This window comes from Gorilla gorilla, chromosome 10, assembly GCF_029281585.2.
Source record: "Gorilla gorilla gorilla isolate KB3781 chromosome 10, NHGRI_mGorGor1-v2.1_pri, whole genome shotgun sequence".
Taxonomy (NCBI): domain Eukaryota; kingdom Metazoa; phylum Chordata; class Mammalia; order Primates; family Hominidae; genus Gorilla; species Gorilla gorilla.
Genome location: NC_073234.2, coordinates 118,725,470 through 118,747,994, shown reverse-complemented (window position 1 = coordinate 118,747,994; position 22,525 = coordinate 118,725,470). Strand labels below are relative to the sequence as shown.

Below are 22,525 nucleotides of genomic sequence, written 5' to 3'. Positions count from 1 at the left end.
TTGAAAATGTCTTTGGAATTGACATTTCCATTCTCTACCAGAACAGACTCCCTTCTTCAACATTCATTCAATTATTTTAACAATATGGCTTGCATACTCCTAGAGACAGATGCTGTGAGAGGTAACCCATTCCACCACAGCCTACCTGTATGTATGGTAAATATTATCTTTCTCCAGAGAATCAAAATGTGTTATCTGGTGACTTCAACACCTGGTCTTAATTCTGTCCTCTAGAGCAACAGAGACTAGAGGTTCTTTTTCTTTCTATATTTGTATGTCACTATAAATCATTGCCTTTCCTCAACCAACCTTACTTTCTGCAGACTGAATATCACTTCTTACTTTTATACACTTTTTCTCCAAGTGTGGTCCACAGACAGCATTTTCAGATATAAAACAGTCTATTATTTAGATTTTTTTTGTATCAATATGGCACATGCAATATATTCATGGCTTTTCTGAAATTCAAGTTTAACTTGGTTTCCTATATAGTTTTATTTGTTAAATTTGGCAACCCTATGCCCAGAATACCTGTATTGGAATCATGCTTGGGGCTTCTTACCCAAGAGGTCCTGACACAAAAGCTGTACTCTTGTTCACTGAAGCTTGAAAACCACTTCTTTAGGGAGAAACTCGAGGCACAGGGGTAGGGAGCAGACAGGAGAAGCCCGAAGGTCCCAGCGTGAGTATTCCAGGAACCTGGGATCTCCAGCTTCCATCTGCTGTGCCCCTACCTCGTCCCCTCCGTGCCAGGAATGTAACTATTTCTTATACTCCTACATGTCCTACTTTGGGCATTCAGTTATTGATTAATGTTCCAAATTTTGAAACTCTTAAAATAAAGCAATTTCTAGCAATATGTATTGAGTGCTTTTAATATGCTGGACACTGGTCTAGGCAGTAAACAAAAATGCCAAAGACCTTGCCTTATGGAGCATACATTCTAGTGCAGTAGCCAGACAGTAAACAAGTAAATAAACATATAATTTTAGGCAGTGCTAAGTCTTATGAATAAAAGTAAATCATGAACAGGGTAAGGAAAGAGCAGTGCAGTTCGGAGGTGTCATTTTAGAAAAGGTGACCAAGGAAAGCCTCTCTGAGGACATAAGTTTTGTGCAGCTTGAAGGAGACAAGAAGATTGAGCCAATGTCAATGTCTGGGAAAGTAGCATTCTAAGCAGAGGGAAGAGCAAAAGCATTGAACCTGGGTAGGAACAAGCTTGGAGCAGTCAAGAAGCACGAAGAACGCCACTGTGGCTGGAGTGGAGTGCAAAAGGCAGAGGGTGGTAAGGTATGTAAGTAGAGCAGTAGGAAGGGGCTAGATCATGTAGGACCTTGTGACCATAAAAATAAATCTTAATTTTTCTGTAAGTGTAATGGGAAGCCATTGGAAGGCCTTGAGCAAGGAAGCAACAGGATCTGATTTAACTTTTAAAAGGATCCCCCTGGTGGCTCTATGGAGAATAGACTGAAGAGTCTATGAGTGGCCGCTGGACCTTGGTTGTGAGGTTATTGCAGAAGTCCTGGCTTTTATCTTTGACAAGCCTATCTTGTTCTGCTGAGCTTCTTTCAGTTCTTTCAAGAGCCCCATAATATAATGGTGAAAGAATATTGGTTCTGAAGCCCAATCACCTTGTGTCTGAATCCTGACTCTGTCAATTAGTAAGACATTAGCCAAGATTCTTAGCCACCATGGGCCTTGTTTTCTTTATTTGAAAAAATGGAGGGTAATGATAACTTCATCAAATTGTTGTGAGGAAATTAAATTAGTTAATACAAGTAAAATAGTTTGAATTATTCCTGGCACATCATGAGTGTCCAATAAATATTATTATTGAGCACAATGTACTCTTTCTTGTCTTAGGATGCTATTGTTCATTTTTCTCCAATTCATCAGAGAATCACTCATTCTCTGATGCTCATTCTCCATGCTTTAAGTTGTCTCAGGAAGCATGCTCATTCTCCATGCTTTAAGTTGTCATAGGAAGCCCTCCATATCATTTCTGCCACATTCTGTTGGGTAAAACAAGCCACAAATCCAGCCCAGATTAAGGAGGAGGAAAACAAGCTCTATCTTAATATGGGGCAATGTCACAGTGCAAAGGAAGGGTGAAGAATTGGGGCCAATATTGCAAACCACCACCACAGATGCCAAGACAACCATGCTGAGAGAACTGTTGACAAATGCTTGCTAAAGCACACACTTATGTTTATTAAAGGACCCAAAGAACTTTGTCCCAAGGCAGCTTCAGCATGATGTCATGACCTTCAACCTTAGTAGGGCAAGACTCAGCCTTCTTGTCATCCAGAATACTGCTGTTTGCTTAGCCGTACTTGCTACCTTCTAAATGGTAAAGTGGCCAAAAGCAGTCTGGGAGGCTGATGATGTGAGAGAGAACCTGTAGTTAGGCAGGCACATGCACTTTGAGCCACATAATTATTTATTGGTAGAGATAACTGTGACTGGATGCCAGATCGGAGCAGTGTGGGGCCGCAGAGCCTAAGGTCTGTAAGCATCAGATGCTTTCAGTGCTGCCATTCTTGCTTTGCCACAAGAACGTCGTTCAAAAGGAGAGTCCTTCTCTCTGCCCATGAATAAGGCCTGCCCGCCAACACCAGTTCCAGCTGTGAACATGTAATCAGTTCTTCTATGTCCCCAAAAGGGTGGTCCCAGAGGCCTAAATTTAATTTTCATGCATATTTGACTTCTCTCTCTACTTTATGCAAACACTACTTAGTTGCCAATACAGGCGCCAACTGTTTTGTTGGGATAATTGCTCGAAGTCAACCCCAACTATCAGGAGCTCCCTTTTACAGAAAGCACATTTTGGTTAATTTTCGGTTAACCAAATTATATCTTCCTTCAGTACTTCCTTCAGGGTTTCACCAATGATTTCTGCAAATATTTGATTCATTTTGAAATAGTTCAACACCAATGTCAGGTTTATTATCCTCCACGTTAGGTCGTTGGAATGAGCAAGGGAAACAGAAGCTCTGCAGCCCCATGGATCATCTGCCACTGCAGTTTTTTCTTCCAAATAATTCTGTATTAGTCTTGCCATAATCAGCTGGTCCTGGAGTGGCTGTAAGAACCGAAATGGAGGTTTGTGTCCATAATAGGGATGAGGGGACAGGGAAAACTGAGCACTTGTAAAACAAAGATCTTATTTTTATGGAAATGAATAGAAACTCTGAAGTAAGGATGAGACATATGGAATCGCATAAAATATGAACAGAACATTTTAAAATAGCAGGTCCTCAAAAATACTCCATATGGCCCAGTAGTATTTAAGGTAACAGAAAACAGTTCATGTTGCAGCTGCAAGCATTCATTCCTGGGGTTCAGGACTCAGTTCACAAAACTATACTTTCCAATTTGTTTTCAAGAATGCTTCCTTTGTCTATCTCTTGGGACTAATTCTTTTAGGGTGAGTGGGAGACTTAATAAGTTATTAATTAATATCTGTAATTTTAATTAATTGTATTTTATTATTAATAGAGTGATAAATTACTCATAAGTTATTATCTCTTCTTCTACTCTACTGAATCAGTAGTTACAAAACTTACTGCAGTTTTAGAGCCTATTTAGAGTTTATAGGCTCTAAATGTTACAACATAATAATATTGCAAGTGCTTATGATTAAAACATAAATCTAAAAATGATACAGGACATTAAAATGACATCTCCTAAAAGTGCAGTTGACACATACACACTTCAATACTAATCAACAACTGCTACCTAAAGAGTAAAGAAGTTACACATTTTAAAGAAAATTTTCTGATTTTTTTGCCATAGTGTTAAAGAGGATGTGGGAAAATCAGTGTGAACACCAAATGAATTTCATTATATAGAACTCTCTATAGATAAAATACATCTCAATATACTTTGTGCCCTGTAGAAAATAAGATAAAATTTATTCATCCAATATGATACTAAGTCATGTTGAATGACTGCATTATAATATGTTATATGCCAGACTTACCAAAGGGAGTATTTCTTTTTAATATCTTGGGCTGGGGTGTAACTCAGTTCTTTGGATACTAGCTTTCTTTTTTCTTTTTTTCATTTTAAATTTGAATTCCAAAAATAGAAATATCAGAAGAAAGAGAGAAACATATACTCTCACACAAATGTAATGGATCTACTTTTACGTATTTGAGAGAACATCTACTTTTCTGATAGTGAGCATCAGAAGTCTCATTCTTACTCCTTTCTTTAAGTTTGTAAACTCTGCCAGGACTATAACTGTGCTATTGTGTTGACATTCACTTCTTCATTTTATTTTGTCTGCACAGTCTTGATCTGCTAATTTCATTTTTCCTGTTGCTAAACTGTATTTTTTTTGGATGAATTGACTGTATGTTTGGCTTTGTGTAGACATAGCTGCACTGTAAGTTGGCCCCTTAATTCAATAATTCACCATGAAGACTGGTTTTCATCCTCACTGTGTTGAACAGGCATCTAATCAACCATTAATTTCCTTTTTGTTGGATGAACATAATAACTATTTCTGTCTTTCTTTCTGATGGGAAACAGAGGCAGAGAGGATCATGGGTTGCCGTAAGTCAGAAAGGGAGGCTGTAGAAATCTGCTTCAGGAGTTGCCCTGATAGCATTTAGGAGTGATATAGCAGGAAAAGGCCAGAATTTGGAGGTAAAAAAAGAGTTGGAGGAAAACTAATAGAAATATATATACATATATGTATATGCATCTACAGGGCACTAGACATGGTTCTAGGTACTTTATAGCCAGTGTAGAAGATTGCTTCTACCAATGAAAAGTTGGGCAGCCTTAATTTCTATAAGCCTATTTCTTCATCATCTGCAGAATGGAACAAATAGAATGGAACTGAGCAGTATTTTATAACCAGTAGGAAATATGCAATCATGCATTATTGTTACCTGGGGCATTGTCATTGTTACTTTTGTTTTTTGAATTCATTAAGAGATGGTAATAAGTTTGGCCATATTTATGAGGATAAAACAAGTCTTCACAACTTATCAAAGTATCTTTTTCATAAGCATTCCATTTTTTTAAGAGAAATAACAGATGAACCTAATGCATTCTTATGAATTTGGACATTTGTGGTGGCGAGACCAGTTTAAACCTTTTTAAAAAATGCAGTTTTAGTTAATGAAATACAATAACAGCAACTAATTTATTAAAGTTATTTCGATAAGACATTACCGAGATCTATCTGAAGTACGCTGGCCAAAAAGGGAAGTGGCTCATATATCCAAAGCACATGGAATTTGGGGTGAGGTTGGCCTCAGGGAGGCTCTGAGCCAGGATCTTCAGCAGTCCTGAGACCTCCATCTGTGCCTCTCATTCTTCCTGCATGTCATCTTCTTTTGCTCACTGTAGCCTCTGCAGTGAAAACAGTGAAATATGAAAACATGGTCTCCAATAGCTGCCAGCATCTGCCCCAGAAAGGTACTGAGATGTGGTCTGTTAAGTCCTAAGAAAAAAAAATCCATCAAAGGAGTCTAATTGTCCAAGTGTGAGTGCAAGTTGCACAAACCTTGACCAATCAACTGTGGACGGGGGTAGGGTATCACCTTGGGTGATTTTCCCATTGCAGCCAGAGAAGGGAAGACTCTAGAGTAAGGAAGTTCTCATTTAAACCACTTAGAGTAGTAGGATCATTGGCTTAAAGAAAGTTGTGTGCGTGTGTGTGTGTGTGTGTGTGCGCACACGCGTGCGCATCTGAGAAGACAGAATAAAACATAATTACTATATAAGTTTAATAATGCATTGCCAACCAGAAATTTTTAAAAAAACTTTCTTAAGTACTTAGAATTGTTATTTATATGTATTAATGCATTTGTGTAACAACTATAGGACCCTCACAGATTGTGGCATGCTAGGCACTGGGCTGGATTCAGAAAAGCATAAAGATGCATATTCTTCCCTCTAATAACTTACAACTATTTTTTTAAAAAAAGGTATACTCACCTAAGACATTCAGTTACAATGTGTCCAATGAGGATAGAGCAAGAAATAACTGCAGTCATTCAGTAGACAGGGAGATTGTTGTGAGCATAAGCAGCAGATGAGAGACATGCTTATTCACTAATCTTTTCCTTGATTATTTTTTTTCAAATCTCTTAACTAGAAATAAAGTCCAACTTTTTAAAAAGATGATATTTAATAACCAGAACCCCATATCTCTAATATTGAATGTAGAACTGTCTCTAAGCACAATTGTCAGTTAAGAAAGCTTGCTATTTGCTGTTAGGTTTAGTATTGAAATCATGTGACATAATTTAGCTCCATTCAGTTCTATCATTATAGTTTGCTTTGCATAACATTTAACCAAATGTGGCGTTGTCAGTAAACTCAGGCCTTTGAGTAAGTTCTCTTTTACTAACTGTATCAACAGTCTAAATCTTACTGATAGAAATTTCATGGATTTACCGGTCTTTACCATTAAGAAGATGCTTGAAGACTCTGAGATGTTAAAATATGTGATTTCTCTTCTCAGTGTGGGAAATTATGCCTATTAGAAGGAGATACCATTTGGTGTAATGATTACATGTTATTAAGTTAATATTTCAATTGGGTTGCCTGATTATTCTAACCCCCTGTGGCCTTGAGGTATATTCCTTAACCATTATCTCTCACCGTAATGTCTGCTGCTGCTTCAAAGAAGTGAAAGGATGTTTGTTGAAAGAGGATATCATCACTCAAGATCATCTGCCTTGTTGGTGTCACCTGTCAGCCTAATACGTTTATGTGGACAGCAGTAGGTTCTGACAGAACTTATAACGTTTTCTTTCTCGGTTGTGAAATATGATGGATGTGCCATACCGGTGACCTTTGCACAAGGCCACATGTTAATATTCAGGACCTCCCTTTTGTTGGCCTTGAACAATGGCTGTCATTAAGGAAGCTTGGTTTGCCAATATGCCCTCTGTTAGGATGCTGGACCACTCCTGATTGGTCACCAGGAAGTATCATGTGCCTTTGATGGAAATGACATGGAAGATGTATGGTCAAAGTGCTGTGCTCAGCACCACTGCTGTGCGAAGGAGAAAACCGCTATGACCCAAATAGCCCTGCACTCAAACAATGTCGCACCAACCAAAGACAACATATTGGGAAGAAAAATGCTTGTAAACCGCGTGTGTTAGAAGATGTATTGGCCAGACGGCCATAGGGCAATCTTTGAACTATTGAAATCTTTAGAAATATTGTTTGGTTCTGAAACAATACTTACAAACCTAATTAATCAAGCATAGATGGTTTATTTTCAGGCTTTCCACAGTGTGTTGCTTTAATGCAAGAATAGGGTCTGTCGAGTTCTTTTGCTGTTTCACAGGGGCATGCAAAAACTCAGCATGGGTATTCTTGTTCATACAAGTTGAAGCTCTAAATTTCAAAATAATATCTGTGTAGATCTCTGGTGATCCCTTCAACAAAGACTAGGGTTGGGGGTAGCCTGGATTTCTTTTTCAATTGTTTCTGACTCCCTGTGTGACTCTTTCCCCACTCTTCTCCTTAATTTTATTCGTCAGAATTATTTATCCATAGGTTCATTTAAGAAAGATCATCATTCCTGTTGAATTCTCTAGCATGAGGGGAAAACATTTTCGCTTTTTTTCTTAAAGAATAAACACAGTGAAGGGTTGGTTTCCTGAATATATGCTGTTGAATGATGTGATTTAAAAGGTTCACATGTACAGCCCTTCGAATTTTAATATCAGCCCTTTTCCCATCTTAATATCATGTTTTAAAAGAGTCAGTGAGAAAATGTATGTTCTGAAGTGGGGAGAATGAAAGACTTGGAAACAGCCTCATATAAGAAAGCTAAGGTGTTGTCTGGACTAATAATGCAGGCAGGTAGCACAAGCCTTTTGTGTCTCTAGCAAGCTGTGGTTGACATAAGTTAATCATTTAGATGAAAGAATCATTCAAGTACTTAATTGCATGCAAAATACTGCTTCACCAGAGTTTTAGCACGATGTGAAATATTGCACTGGGGCATGGCAGTTGAATTGTGTGAGTACAATTCCTGAAGGTCAAATCCTGGTTATTCATTTAGAGGCAGATTATTGACATTGTGGATTCTCCAAGAGCTCCCCACTGTGTCCTCCAGGGCTATGTCACTATTCACCAGCTGGTTAGAATACACGGGGCAGGAGAAAGGAAAGGGACTGAAACTCAGCCCACAATTATACAGTTTGTAAGCAATTCAGATGAAAGATTTAGTGGGAGGGGAGATGCTCAAGTTCATTCTTTGTCAGGAAAATACATATTAAAACCACAATGCAGTGCCATTTTCTACCTGACAGAGGCAAAAATTCAAAAAACAATTCAGGTAATAGCAAGTGTTGGCAAGGATATGCAACAACAGAAAACTGTATTCACTGCTTATAGGAGGGTAAATTGGTATAAACATTTTGGAAAACAATGGGTATTCTATAATAAGATTGAAGATATGCACACCCCATGAGTTGGCACTCCTAGAGAAACTAGGGTACATGCACAAGAAGACATATACAAGGGTGTTCACAGAAGCCTTGTTTGTAATACTTTTTTTTTTTTTTTGAGATGGAGTCTTTCTCTGTTGCCCAGGCTGGAGTGCAGTGGTGTGATCTCACTGCAACCTCTGCCTCCCATACTCAAGCAGTCTTCCTACCTCAACCTCTGGAGTAGCTAAGACTACAGGCACATGCCACCACACCTGGCTAGCTTTTTGTAATTTTTGTAGAGACTGGGTTTTGCCATGTTGCTCAGGCTGGCCTCAAGCAATGAAACCACCTTGGCCTCCTAAAGTGCTGAGATTACAGATCTGAGCCACCGTGCCCAGCATGTTGGTAATATTAAAACAAAAACAACATAAGACTGGGCTTCACCCCTATGTCTGTCAATAAGAGAATGGACAAATACATTGTGGATACTCATATAATGAAATTGGGTGGGTCTGGGGCTATTTATTTTCTTTATGTATATGTTAACATGTGTATATGTATACCCTTTAGTACATATGATATTAAGTTGTAATATGTGAAATGGCCTATATTTGACCATTTTTTGACCTAAAAAATACCAATTTCATGTGGTAACATAGTGTTTCAAAAAATAACTAAATGAAGTTCATTAAAGAAAAAAATGCTCAGTGTAGTTAAAAAAAAACTACTCAGAATCTTATAGGCTTATTAAAATTGGAGAAGCCTTTGGAGATCATTTTTATTTTTCTATAGATGGGGAAACCAATGCCTAGAGACATTCATTCAATGAATCAATGTATCCACTAGAACCAAATACTCTGGCTCTCAGACCAATGTTTTTAAAATTATATCTCATGTTTGAAACAATTTGTAGTCTAGCCCAGACATTTAAAAATAAAACATTCCAATATAAATCTGTGTCCTAGGCTGGAGATTTTCTGTGATTTACATGCAACTGAATAAGGCTGATGATGTCATGGGGAAGAGGCGGTATCCTGGGAGGAGGATAAACTATATCTGAATACTCTGCAGTTATCTTCTGTTGCATGATGAGAGGCTGACCCATGTGTCCCTTTACTAGGAGAGAGGGGGTGGTTGAGTGATATTGGGAGAAAGAATATCCTTCTCTCAGAAGAAGGAAAAGGCACATTTATACTTAGCAGAGTGCCTGAGCTATGACAAATGCCTGTTCCTCTTGTAGCAAGTTTACTTTCCCACATCCATGGCAGACATCAGTAATTGCTCCATGAACAAGACACAGCCCTAGAACTCTTCTTGAAAAATTGATGCCACAACCAATTTTGGGGCACTGGTGTTTGAGACAAAACTTGTTTGCCGCCTTTGATGGGGGCAAGCCACTGTGGTGACTAGAGCTGGAATGAGTGACTTTGATAAACTGAGCAATGTGGACCAATCTCTGAGGAAAGAGAAGTGAAGTGGTTACCCCGAGGGAACTCTGCAGAAGAAGACAGAGGTGATCTGGCGACATGGAGTAGGGTGACACTGTAATACTGAAGAGCATTCACTGGAGAGATGAGGGATTCATTCATTCATTCTTTTTTTTTTTTCCAGTATAAGTTTTTGAGAATTTACTATGTGCCAAGTGCTTGGGATATGGCTCAGAGCTGGTACTTACCCTTATGGGGCTTACATTCTAGTGAGGGAAATGAACATTAAACTTGTGAACAGTTACACATATGGTATATGGTTAATCAAATAAAAATAAAGCAGGAAAAGGAGACATGATGGAGGTCACAGGGGGCTTTTTTGGAATGAAACAGGCAGTAAGCTCTTTTAGGAGCAGTTACTTTTTAGATCAATCAAGAATGAGACAAAAAAAGATTTCATATTATTTATTCCTTCTCCAAGTCTTTTCCTTTTTATGTAGATGAGTTTATGACCTATATTATTTTCCCTTTCCCCAAAAAACTTCTTTTAACCTCTCCTGTGGGCAAGTAGGCTGGCAATGAATTTCTCATTTTTGTGTGTGTCTAAAACAGTCTTAGTTTTTCTTTTAGTGCTGAAGGATAATTTTACTGGATATAGAATTCTGGGTTGGTGTTTTCTGTTTTTCAAGAGTTTAAATATTTTATTCCACTATTTTCTTGCTCTCATGATTTCTGATGAGAAGTCTACTGTAATCTGTTTTTAAGTAAATTTTAAATTGACAAATAAAAATAGTGTGTGTATATATACTATTTATATCAGTATATATATTGGTATCAGTATATATATATACAGTACTATATGTGTATATATATGTATATATTGTATTAGTACTGTGTGTGTGTGTGTATATATATACTGCATCAGTGCATGTGTGTGTATATATACATAAAAGCATTTTGTCTGTGTGTGTGTGTATATATATATATCTATAGTGTGAAGTGTGATGTTTTGAAATATATATACCTGTGGAATGGCCCCATCAAGTTAATTAACTTATGTATTATTTTACATACTTATCATTTTTTGTGGTGAAACCACTTAGAATCTACCCTCTTAGCGATGTTCAAAACACAATATGATGTTATTAACTGTAGTCACCATGTTGTTCAATAGATCTCTCACTGTAATTGTTATCGTCATTCTTCTATAAGGTGTATGTCTCCTGTAAATTTTCTAAATGTCCTCTGAGATGTCTGGATCTACTGTTTTGTGTCTGTCATTAATTTTAGGAAGTTCTTAACCATAATTATTTCATATATTTTTTTCTGTCCCATTCTCTCCCTCTGTTTCTCCTTCATGTATTACAATTATGTATATGCTGCACCTTGGAAAATTGTCCCCCAATTCTTGTATGTTCTGGGTTTTTTTTCTCTTTCCATTTTAGTTTGGGAAGTTCGTATTGACCTATCTTCAAGTTCACTGATTCTTTGGCCATTTCCAATCTACAGATGAACCCATCGAAGGCATTTGTTAATTCTGTTACAGTGTTTTTTATTTATAGGATTTATTTTTGATTCTGAGTTTTCATCATTATGTTTACCTTGCCATCTGTTCTTTTATGTTGTCTACTTGTTCTATTAGAGCACATATTAATCGTATTTATTTTAAATTCTTTATTTGAAAATTCCAACATCCATGTCATATCTGAATTTGGTTCTTATGCTTGCTTCGTCTCTTTAGCCTGTATCTTTTTGTGCCTTTTGGTATGCCTCATAATTTTTATTGAAAACCAAGCATGATGTATCAGGTAATAGAAACTGGGATAAACAAATCTTTAGTATGAGGTTTTATGTTAATCTGGCTAGATGTCGGGTTGTGTTTAATGTTTGTGTAGCTGTAGGGGCCAGAGGCTTCAAATTTGTCCAGTGTTCTTTCTTTTTCCTATTCTCTGGACTTTGAGATTCCCTAACTACCCTTTCACACAGAGAGGCTGCATCTTGCAACATATTTAGTTGTAATCCACCGTTATTATACTGAAGCCCTGTTGGTGTGATGATAAGGTATGGATGGAAGGGAAAGATTCTATAATCTTATGATTAAATCTCAGTCTTTTAGTAAGTGTGGCTGTGACCTTCACAAGTGTTTCTTAGCATTTTTTTCTCCCTCTTAGGTAAGTAAGACAAGAAGGCTAAAGGGGGCTGGAGTGGGAAAGATTCCCTTCCCTCGGCTAGAACAAGGCCCTAATATGCTTTTGTTATGAAGAATTCCCTGGCCATGTTTCACAGTGATTACTCTTCTCTTCCTCCTGTCAAATCCAAATCTTCCTCCTGTCAAATCCATGATGGAATCTTTTTCAGACTTTCACCTTGGGAAACTGGTGGAGTTCCTTGAGGCAAAACTCACTAAAATATAGGTTCTCTCTAAACCTGGTCCCGAGAAGATTTTTATTCTCAAGCTAGTTCACAACTAGTCTCCTACAGCTCATCAAATTTATCTTTTAAATATTCCTACCAGTTTACAATTCCAGAGGCTTCTGCTCTAGGTAAACAGATCGTTGTTTGACTATTTGGATTCACTGTAAAAAACTACCAGGCACATCAAAGTTGCCATCACCTTTCACTGGGCAACTGCCGGCTGCCTTCTAAATTGCTTCTGCTCTCAAAACCCTTGGTTGCTGTCTATTGCATGTTGTGCAACATCCCAACACCTCTCCTGTCCTCCCAACACCTCTCCTGCCCTCCCAACACCTCTCCTGCCCTCCCAACACCTCTCCTGCCCTCCCAACACCTCTCCTGCTCTTTCCCTCCATCCATCCGGGCTGCTCTCGGTTCTGAAAACACATCTGTCTTTGTCAGGCTGGGATACTCTTTTTTTCCACTCCTGAAATGACTAAGCCCTTTTCAGCCTTCAGGCTAGTCTCAGATTAAATATCATCTTCACAGGTCTCCACTCATGTTTCTCTGTCTCAGCACCTTGTTTTACATTAATATCACTCACTACTATTTATAACCATGTAACTGTGGCCTGCTTTTGCCACCTTCCGCTTGTAGATTGCAAGCCCCATGAGGACATACATTTGCCTTATTCTGTCATATCTCCAGGGTCAAGTACAGGACAAGGCATATAGTAGGCATTCAATAAATATTTTTAAATAAAGAAATGTATAAGCTGAGGCAAACACTGCATGGATGAAAACGATATAATTTTCTACTTGAGTCCTTGCCACCGAAGAGGTCATTCAGGAGCTACAGAGGGAGAGAGGAAGGAAGTAATAACAACAACGATAATAACAGCTAAGATTTGTTAAGTATGTCCTATGTGGCAGGTACTGCTCTAAACTCCTGTTGTTTAATTCATTTAATCTTCATACCAATCCTGTGTGATAGATATTATCATTATTTTTATTTTATGAATGGGAAAACTGAGGCAGAGAACACTTAAGTAGCTGGGCCTAGGTAACAGGTAACACAGCTGGGAAGGGGAAAAGCATAGATTTGACTTGAGCAGTCTGGGTCCAGTGCTTGCGCTCTTGGCCTCCAACCTCTGCCACCTCTTGGGTGTGGTGCATCTCAGACTCTTCCTTTGCTTCAACCCTATTAGCTTAAAAATGACTTTCACTCCCCAGTTAGCTAAAAAGCTGAATAGGAGATGGCAGCCTTCATTAAACCCCATTATGTGGTCTAAGAATACTTTTTAAAGCCTAACACTGGAGTTTCAGCATTAATAGAAAATCTATTTGAGGTTTATGTTGGGCTTTAGATATGCCGGAGATGAAATCGATTAGCTTCAAGCTCTTATTTGTGCCTAGAGAGAAAGGCAAAATGAGCTTTGGGGAATTAATTGTCTCTGTTTCGTTTCTCCTTTTAGGACAATTGCCTCTAGTTTTTTCATAACATGAACATGCTAGAGTTACAAGCATGAGAGAAAGAAAAAGACAGAGTGGAAAAATGAACACATAGAAGTTATTTTTTAAGGGATAGCTACAAGAAGTGGGTGTGAAGTGGTCAGCTCGCTGGTATCTCAGAGGGGCTGAAAGTACAGGAGTTAACATATTTGTCTTTTTCTATTGTATGAAAACTGAAAATGAATACATCAGCATTTGTTATGATTTATCATGAACTGCTTTGCAGCTCAAAAGGAACGAGAAGTTGTTTCTGTAAAATAGATTCTTTATTTTATTGTACCTTGAAATCATCTGCCATAATATTACTTCATATAAAATTGGCAACAGATGGAAGTCCTGTGCTGCAAAATAAGACACAGAGATGCTTACACATTAAAAGAACTGGTAAAACTTGAATATTTGGAAGAATTTTTTAACAACCAAAACACCAAAAAAGCCCCAAGTGTATCAGTAGTTGGGAAAAGTTGTGCCCTTGCCTCAGTAGCCTGAGGAAGCTGGAGGACACGGTTAAGAATGTTGGTCCTCAAGAGGCAGATAGTTTAAACTCTGATCCTGCTCATTTTATTCATTGGAACTTTGGGCAATTTAGAGAGTACTTGACCTTTTAAAGATATCATTTCTTCTTCTGTATGTTAGAAATAATGCTGATAGCATTTTCTATGGGCCAAGGCATGGACAATAGAGCAGGGCCTGGCCAATGGTCAGTGCCCAGCCTTTGTTAGCTGTTAGCACCATGACCACTTGCATCCACCTCGCTTCATCAAGCCCAGTTCACGGGAGTCACGTGTATCCTCTGGCACTACTGGCATTGATTGTGTAGTAGAAAAACAAAACTCTCCCCAAATCTGAAGACCTGGGTCCTAAACTCAGCTTCTTCACTACCTAAGAAGGGGGTGTAACAAGATGCTTCCTCTCTTTGTATCTCTGTTTCCTCCTCAGTAACATAAGTAAGCCAGAGAGTTTTTGTGAGGCTGAAGTGGAGTTACTGGTATGAGAACAAAATGTAAAGGAACATGCAAGTTGTAAAGGAGCAAATAATGCTGGTTTCTGAAATGAGGACCATCGATAGAAAGATACCTGAGTAGAAAGACTTTATCGATTTTATAGCTCTAGTATATTCATGATTGTTTGACTGAATAAAAATGATAATAGCACCTGAAATCTCTGATGAGTGACTGAGATCAGTAGCTTCCTGCCCTGATTATACATTTTCATCACTGAAGGATTTACCATGAACTAGGGTCCCACTCTCACTGATTGGTCAAGGGTGGGAGCACGTGTTTATATTTTTAAAAGCATGTCAGGTATTGTCTGATGTGCAGCCAGGATTGAGAAATACTGTATTCGATGCAAGAGATGTGTCACGTAACAAAAAGCTCTGGACTTTAAGTCATGGGCTATGGATTTTGGCTCAAGTTCTGTCACTATCTAGAATGGTAATTTGAAAAATTATAAGGAACACTATTAATAAAAGCCACTGGAGATTGCAAAAGGACTTTCCTTTTCCAACAGTCTCTGTTTCTGATTGTTTAATGCCAAAACAACTGGTTGCTGTAGCCACTTAGGCAACCTGGTAGTTGTAGTTGTATCACAGAGGTAACCCAAAATTCATTCAGGGATCTGAGACACTAGAAGGTTCTGGTTTGCTGAAGTTCATTTTGCAATAAATCAGCTGATCAACTTAGTCTTAAAAGGATCACTTCTATCGGCCTGGGTAATCACTGGGGTAGTATCTAGTATATGGTAGAAGCTATAAATATTGATTGAATAACTAAATAAATAAGCATAGTCACCACCTGTCCCAACATCATACCTAGTGGCTTATTAATTATTCCCTATACTTAAGTATAAGGAATACACACACACACACACACACACACACACACGCACATGCATACACACACAATGCCTGTTAATATTGCAAATACAAAGTTGCTTTCTCTTCTGAGAAGCAGTGAAATATTTAGTGCACAGGTCATAAGATCCAGTTCCCTGGAGGTATTTAAACAAAGGTGGATATTGAAGTTGGTGGGGGCTCAGCCTCAGATGACCTTTAAGGTCTCTTTCAACCCATAACTCCTGGAATGCGAAAGTGTATAAAGTACCTCAGGCCTTCCATCTTGTTCTTGGTATTTGAACAACAGAACAAGGGCAGATAGAATGCTATTGGTTCTAGTGTTGTTTGTTTTCCTTTAAGATCAAGAGATCCAGCGCTATTGTTTTGAAGAATTCTAAATGTTTCTCTGCATTTGGGAAAGCCTGCTAAATCTGTGTACTGTTTCAAATTCTGGTAGACATTTTCTAAGATGAAATGAGGCAACCAATTAAAATGAAAATGAAAAGCCTAACGTTTTGGAGGTAGACCAGATTTCTAGAGTTCTAAAATGTGCTTGCACACAGGGTTTGCAAATGCATTCCCACTGTTCTAAGCTGAATATTTATAAAATCATGTTCTGGGGTGAAGATTCTATGAAAGGAGGTAATTGATAGCGTGGCCTTTACAAGGCTGGCATAGGCCAAAGACACAAATTGGTGGCCTCTGATGATTCCAAGAGCAGTTGTGTTTTGTGTATCTCACACTACATTAAAAAAATCCAAAATGTTACCAACATTTAAAACTCAGAGGTTTTCACATGCATAAAAATACATATTTCTGCTTTTCCTGAAAATCCAGAAAGACTATTGTGCATTGCTATAAAGAAATACCTGAGACTGGGTCATTTACAAAGAAAAGAGATTTAATTGGCTCCTGAGAAGGTGAAATAGGCAAGTCCCATGGCAAAAGTAGGAGCAAGTGAGAAGGAGAGACACACAGAGAGAGAGAGAGAGAGAGAGTAGGGGAGAAGGGGAGGAGGTGCCACACACTTTTAAATGACCAAATCTCAGGATAACTCACTCACTATCATAAGAACAGCACCAGAGGGATGGTGCTAAACCATTCATAAGAAATCTGTCCCCATTATCCAATCACCTCCCACCAGGGCCCACCTCCAACACTGGGGATTGCAATTCAACATGAGATTTGGGTGGGGTACAAATATACAAACTATATCAACTGTCTACAGTGGACCCACATTCTCTCATGGCAATAAAAGATAGGATCTGAAGGTCTCTGGCCCCTTATACTGGGACATATCACCCCAGGGTTTCCCCACTTGGACTCTTCTTTCATTTCTGTCATCCGCCTGGCCTCTGAAGGCATTTGCTTTGGTCTCCACTCTCGGACAAAGCTGTGGCTCAGGAGGACTGTGTCTGGGCACCTGGCATGGCCAATGCCCTCTTTGCCATTTGACTGTGCCTTGAATTCAGGAAATACGTGTCTTGCTACAAGTTTTTACAGTCCAGCACGGTTGCTTCTACCTGGTAGAACTCAAGAACTCTAACTTTTTCCTGCTCTCATTTCACACCTACCAATTCCTGGTTTTCCGTCTTTTCTATCCCTCAAATCTGGACACTTTTTTTTTTTGAGTGAAAAGAGCTGGTATTAATGATTACGATTGACCTTTGAACAAGGCAGAGGTTAGGGGTGCTGACCTCTCATACAGTTGAAAATCTGCATATAATTTTTGACTCCCCCAAAATTTAGCTACTAGTAGTCTTCTGTTGACTGGAAGCTTATTGATAACATAGTCAGTTAACATATATTTTGTATGTTATTTGTATTATATACTGTATTCTTACAATAAAGTAATCTAAAGAAAAGAAAATGTTTTTAAGAAAATTGTAAAATATATGGTTACTATTCATTAAGTGGAAGTGGATCATCATGAAAGTCTTCATCTTTGTCTGCATGTTGAGTAGGCTGAGGAGGAAGAGGAAGAGGAGGGGTTGGTCTTGCTGCCTCAGGGGTGGCAGAGGCAGAAGAAAATTCCTATATAAGTGGACTGCTCAGTTCAAGGGTCAACTGTACTCTGGGACAACATGTGTACATTGGAGCTATTGTAGGTATAATTGTTTTCTAGGGCTGCTATAAGAAAGTATCACAAACCACCTGGCTTAAAGCAACATAAATTTATTTTTTCACAAATTCGGGAGACCAGAGGTCCAAATTTAGCTACCAGCAGCGTTGGCTTTTTCTGGAGATTCTGAAGGAGAAAGCTCTTCAGTGCCTTTTTCCTACCTTTTGGTGGTTGTTGGTGATATTTGGTGTTCCTTGGCTTGTAGGTACACCCCTCCAATCTCTGCCTTCGTTATCACATGGGATTCTTCCTGCATGTCTGTATCTCTGTTTTCTTTTCTTATTAGGACACCAGTCATATTGGATTAAGGACCACCATTTTAGCTTAATTATCTTTGCAAAGACCTGATTTCCAAATAAGGTTACATTCACAGGCACAGGAGGTTAGGACCTCAACGTATCTTTTAGGGGACACAATTTATATCACAGCAAGCTAGGTCATTTGTTCATGCTACCTCAGGCCCAATGCCTTCCTGCAAATCGCCCTTTATTTGTCCAGACAAGTCTGCTCAACACCTCACCCAATCAGATCCCAAAGCTCTAAACACTTATCCTTCCTCATTCTGCTCCCTCCATGAATGATCTCATTCCATGTTACTGTTAGGTGACAGGTCATCCTATTAAATAAATGGTAAGGAATGCTAAACTGCATTGACTCTCTAAAGTTTATCTGCACTGTCTAATTGAAGATGATTTCTGAATTATAAGAGTAAAACATATTGAGTGCATAAAATTTGAATATTACATAGAAGTTACCCAGAGTTTGAATTATACCTCTGAGAAACAACTGTTAATTTGATTTTCTTCCAGTTTTTATTCTTTGCCTCTTAAAAATCAAAATTATATACTTTTATGTTGCACTATAAGTATTTTTCCATGTAAACTCTAGTATACTATATAATGTTCAATATTTGTCAAGCATTTTCTAAATGCCAACTACTACCCTAAGTACTTTATGTGCATTATCTAATCTACTATTAATAGTTAGAATATTCCTAGAGGTAGATATGATTATTCCTATGTTATGAATGAGAAACTGAGGCAGAGTAAACCTAGAAAATTTTTTCTAGGCTACACAACTAGTATTTTGTAGAATCAGGATTCAAACCCGGCTCACCAAGCTTCAGAGCTTGCACTGACAGCACTGTGAAGAATATCTTAACTTAGAAACAAACCATAATTCATTTTTATTTATATGGAAGCAAGAATCTCAAAAAGAATTGGCTTGGGTAATAAGATAAAGGCAAATGAATCTTGTATCTTTTCATCCCTTTCACAGCACCCCTCTCCCCAAAAGAGATCTCAGCACTCAAATCTCAATCCTACATTTGCATGCACACACAAGCACACACCTACACACACATGTGCACACATGTGCATGCCCCTCTACCATTCATCTAGTTGTAAATCTAGGGAATTATTCTTCCCTTTTTCTGCGTGCATCTTCCTCACATAACCAACCCACTACCAAATTGGCTAAGAAGCCAGATTTGCTTCTTAGATATATCTTTAAACTGTCTTATCTCCATCTCCTCCAGGTCACCATCACCAGTGACAGGGAAATGTGGCATTGCACCAACTCTGCTCATTAATATCTTTGACAGTTGGGGACTTTTTTTCCTGTTTACTTTGTACTGAGATGCTAGAAATGTAGATATGAATGGTTCGAGTTGACACAGTAGGCTGTCAGTTTCCCAGTGGAAATGAATTAGGTAAAGAAACCCACATCAACTGCTAGATAAGAATCAATGTGGGTGGTATAGCTCCTTTCTCTCTGTGCTCTTTACAATATTCTAGGGCAGTTTTGAGCAATTGAGATTGTTTTTTACCTTCTGACAGTGCATCAAAAGGAGTGGCTTCAGCAGTCAATATTGGGCTATGGGGTTGACAGATGTGGATTCAAGTTTCAACTCTGCTAATTATTTGTGACCTTTAGCAAGCTACTTGCTCTAAGCCTGTATTGGTTCCTTAGGACCACTGTAATAAATTACCACAAAATGGGTGACTTAAAAAAACAGAAATGTATTCTCTCAGTTTGGGAAGCTACAAGTCTAAAATCAAGGTGTTCATGGGTCTGTGCTTTTTCTGAAGCCCCTAGGGTAGGATCTTCCTTGTGGCTTCTTCCATCTCCTGGTAGCCCAGGTGTTCCTTGGCTTGCAGCAGGCTATCTCCAATATCTGTCCCTGTCTTCACCTGGGTCTTCCCTCTGTGTCTTTGTCTTCACATGGCATTCTCTTGTGTGTCTTAGTCTCCTTTTCTTATAAGGACTCCAGTCTTATTAGATTATGGCTCACCCTAATCCAGAATGACTTCATCTTAATTTGGTTACATCTTCAAAGACCCTATTTCCAAATAAGGTCACATGCACAGGTGCTGCGGGTTAGGACTTTAATATATCTTTTTTGGCAGGGAGGGGAGGGGGTGAACACAATTCAACCCATAAGCCTCAAAACTAGCTTTCTGACCTGTGCAAGAGAGATAATAATACTATCTGCTAGATATGATTCTTTTGAGGATGCAGTGACAAACATGTCTGGGGCCTCACACAGTGCCTTCAACATAACTAGAACTCAGCACAAACATCCTGTCCTCTACCTCCCTTTCCAGACCCTCCCCTCTTCTTCTTCTCCTACTCAGCTATCCTAGTCAGTCATTTTTGTTTACTCAGAGTAGAAACACAAAACAAGCAACCAAAAGTTTACATATTACCTGACTCCATCCTTCCTGCCATTAATTTAGCAGGTGTTTGTGGTGAATTTTTCAAACGAATGTGTTTACCTTTCACAGTATTTCCAGAAAGGACTCAAAATTCAATGGCGTGTAAAAGACTACTTCATACTTGCCAGTACATAGTCCCCCGGTCTTCTGTAAGCACAGTTTCTTTTGATGAAGAAAGCTATGAAGAACTCCGTTCCTCTCCAGCACCATCCAGTGAAACTGATGAGGCCCCATTGATTTTTACTGCCAGAGGAGAAACTGAGGAGAGAGCCAGAGGAGCACCCAAGCAGGCTTGGAACAGTTCATTTTTGGAACAACTGGTTAAAAAGCCTAACTGGGCACAATCAGTAAATCCTGTTCACCTGGAGGCTCAGGGCATACACATCAATAGACACACAAGACCTAAGGGCCAGCCCTTGAGCAGTCCCAGGAAAAATTCTGGTAAGTATCATGTTGTGGTTACTGACTCTTCTTGTTTCAACTGGTCACATTTTGTTTTTAACTTCAATATAAACAGAAAAAATATTGACTTCATGGCCAGTCCTATTCTAGAAGGTACTGTAAGAACTGTAGTAGCCAGTCTTCAATGAAAGTCTGCTTGTTGTCAAGCATTATATTGGAGGAGAGAACAGGTGTGAGTTGATGACAGGTAATTTGATGATTCAGTTATTGCACCTGACAATGACAGCTATTATCGTCACCATTCCAGCCACACTTATTAAGCTTTCACCATGTGCCAGACACTGTGCTAGGCATTTTATATTATTTTATGAAATCCTCATATAATATTCAGGCAGATCATACTATTATCCCCATTTTACAGACAAGGAAGTTGTGAATTCATAGCACAGGATATAGGAGGAATGATTCAAAGTAAGGACATGGCTCAGAAGGGATAAGTTTTGACTGTGCTCAAATATCGACTCTCTCCCATCTCAGATCTGTAGCCATGATCAAGTCTCAAAAATGTTTTTGCAGCCCAGTTTTTTCATCTGTAAAAAATGACAATTATTACTTCAAATTAAATGATTTATATAAATAAAATTTCCTGAACATAGTAAGGGCTTAATGGGGGTGGTGATGATGGTGGTGGTACTTATGGTGCTGATGTTCAGACTGGAGGAGAGAAAATGTAAGGAAAAAATGTGGATCTCCAAATATTCCAAGAGCTGTCATGTAGAAGAAGGGTGAGACTGATGTTATATAGTCTTTTCATTTATAGCAAGCTTGTCCGACTCATGGTCTATGGCTTTGTATGTGGCCCAACACAAATTCATAAACTTTCTGGAAACACGAGATTATTTGTGAGGTTTTTTTCTCATTAGCTATCATCAGTGTTAGTGTATTTTATTTATGGCCCAAAACAAGACAATTTTTTTCTTCCTATGTGGCCCAGGGAAGCCAAAAGATTGGACACCCCTGCTTTATAGGGACCTTTTGAGGTAGGTTTCCCTTCACATGTTTGTACAGTTTGTTGGAACTGACCAGAAGACAAAAGAGATAGATTTTGACTCAGTACAAAGGAGAACTTTCTTTGAACTAGAAGAGAATGTACTGCATGGGCTAGAAGTGCTCAAGCAGGGGGCTGGGAGACCTTCTTCCAGAAAGGCTATGTCAGAGATTCCCTTGTTTCTGGGAGGCTGGGCCTGGTGATGGGAAACAGAAGATGCTGGTCGGCTAACACTTTTGAATTCTTACTATGAACAAGGCAATATGTTGAAATTGGAATGTACATCTTCAGTTTTGATCCGCATGACTCTCCTCTGAGATAGAAACTGCTATTTTCCTATGGTTTAGTGCAGAATCCAGGTCAGAGTATTTCTAGATCCAGGTTCTAAATATGACTATGGTGACTCTTGAGTACTGAGCACTTGCCATGTACTTGATGCTTAACATTTTGTCAGATTCTTTCCTCCAATACTTAGCTCGTTTCCTTTCTCATTTCAAGTCTTTGACTTGAAATGTCACCTACTTAGGTCTTTCTCAACTTCCTTTCTCAGTTTATTTTTCATCATAGGATTTATTACCAGCTGGCACTTAAAATTTATTCATTCACTTACTCATTAGTCTGCTTCTCCTCCCTACTTTTTATTGCCTGCATAT

At 38.6% G+C, this 22,525-nt stretch overlaps 1 protein-coding gene across 8 annotated transcripts in view; it reads left to right on the top strand.

The window, feature by feature from the left end:
• The window catches only part of C10H12orf42 (chromosome 10 C12orf42 homolog), a 416,673-nt gene that overhangs the window by 173,992 nt on the left and 220,156 nt on the right, over positions 1 to 22,525 (top strand). For 6 of the 8 annotated variants that reach the window (XM_019038009.4, XM_004053781.5, XM_004053782.5 and 3 more), the window contains one exon: positions 20,492 to 20,863. The exons of the other annotated variants lie outside the window; for them this stretch is intronic. In XM_019038009.4, the coding sequence (XP_018893554.1) occupies positions 20,492 to 20,863 (372 nt within the window). The remainder of the gene's footprint in view (positions 1 to 20,491; positions 20,864 to 22,525) is intronic. 8 annotated transcript variants of the gene reach the window in all.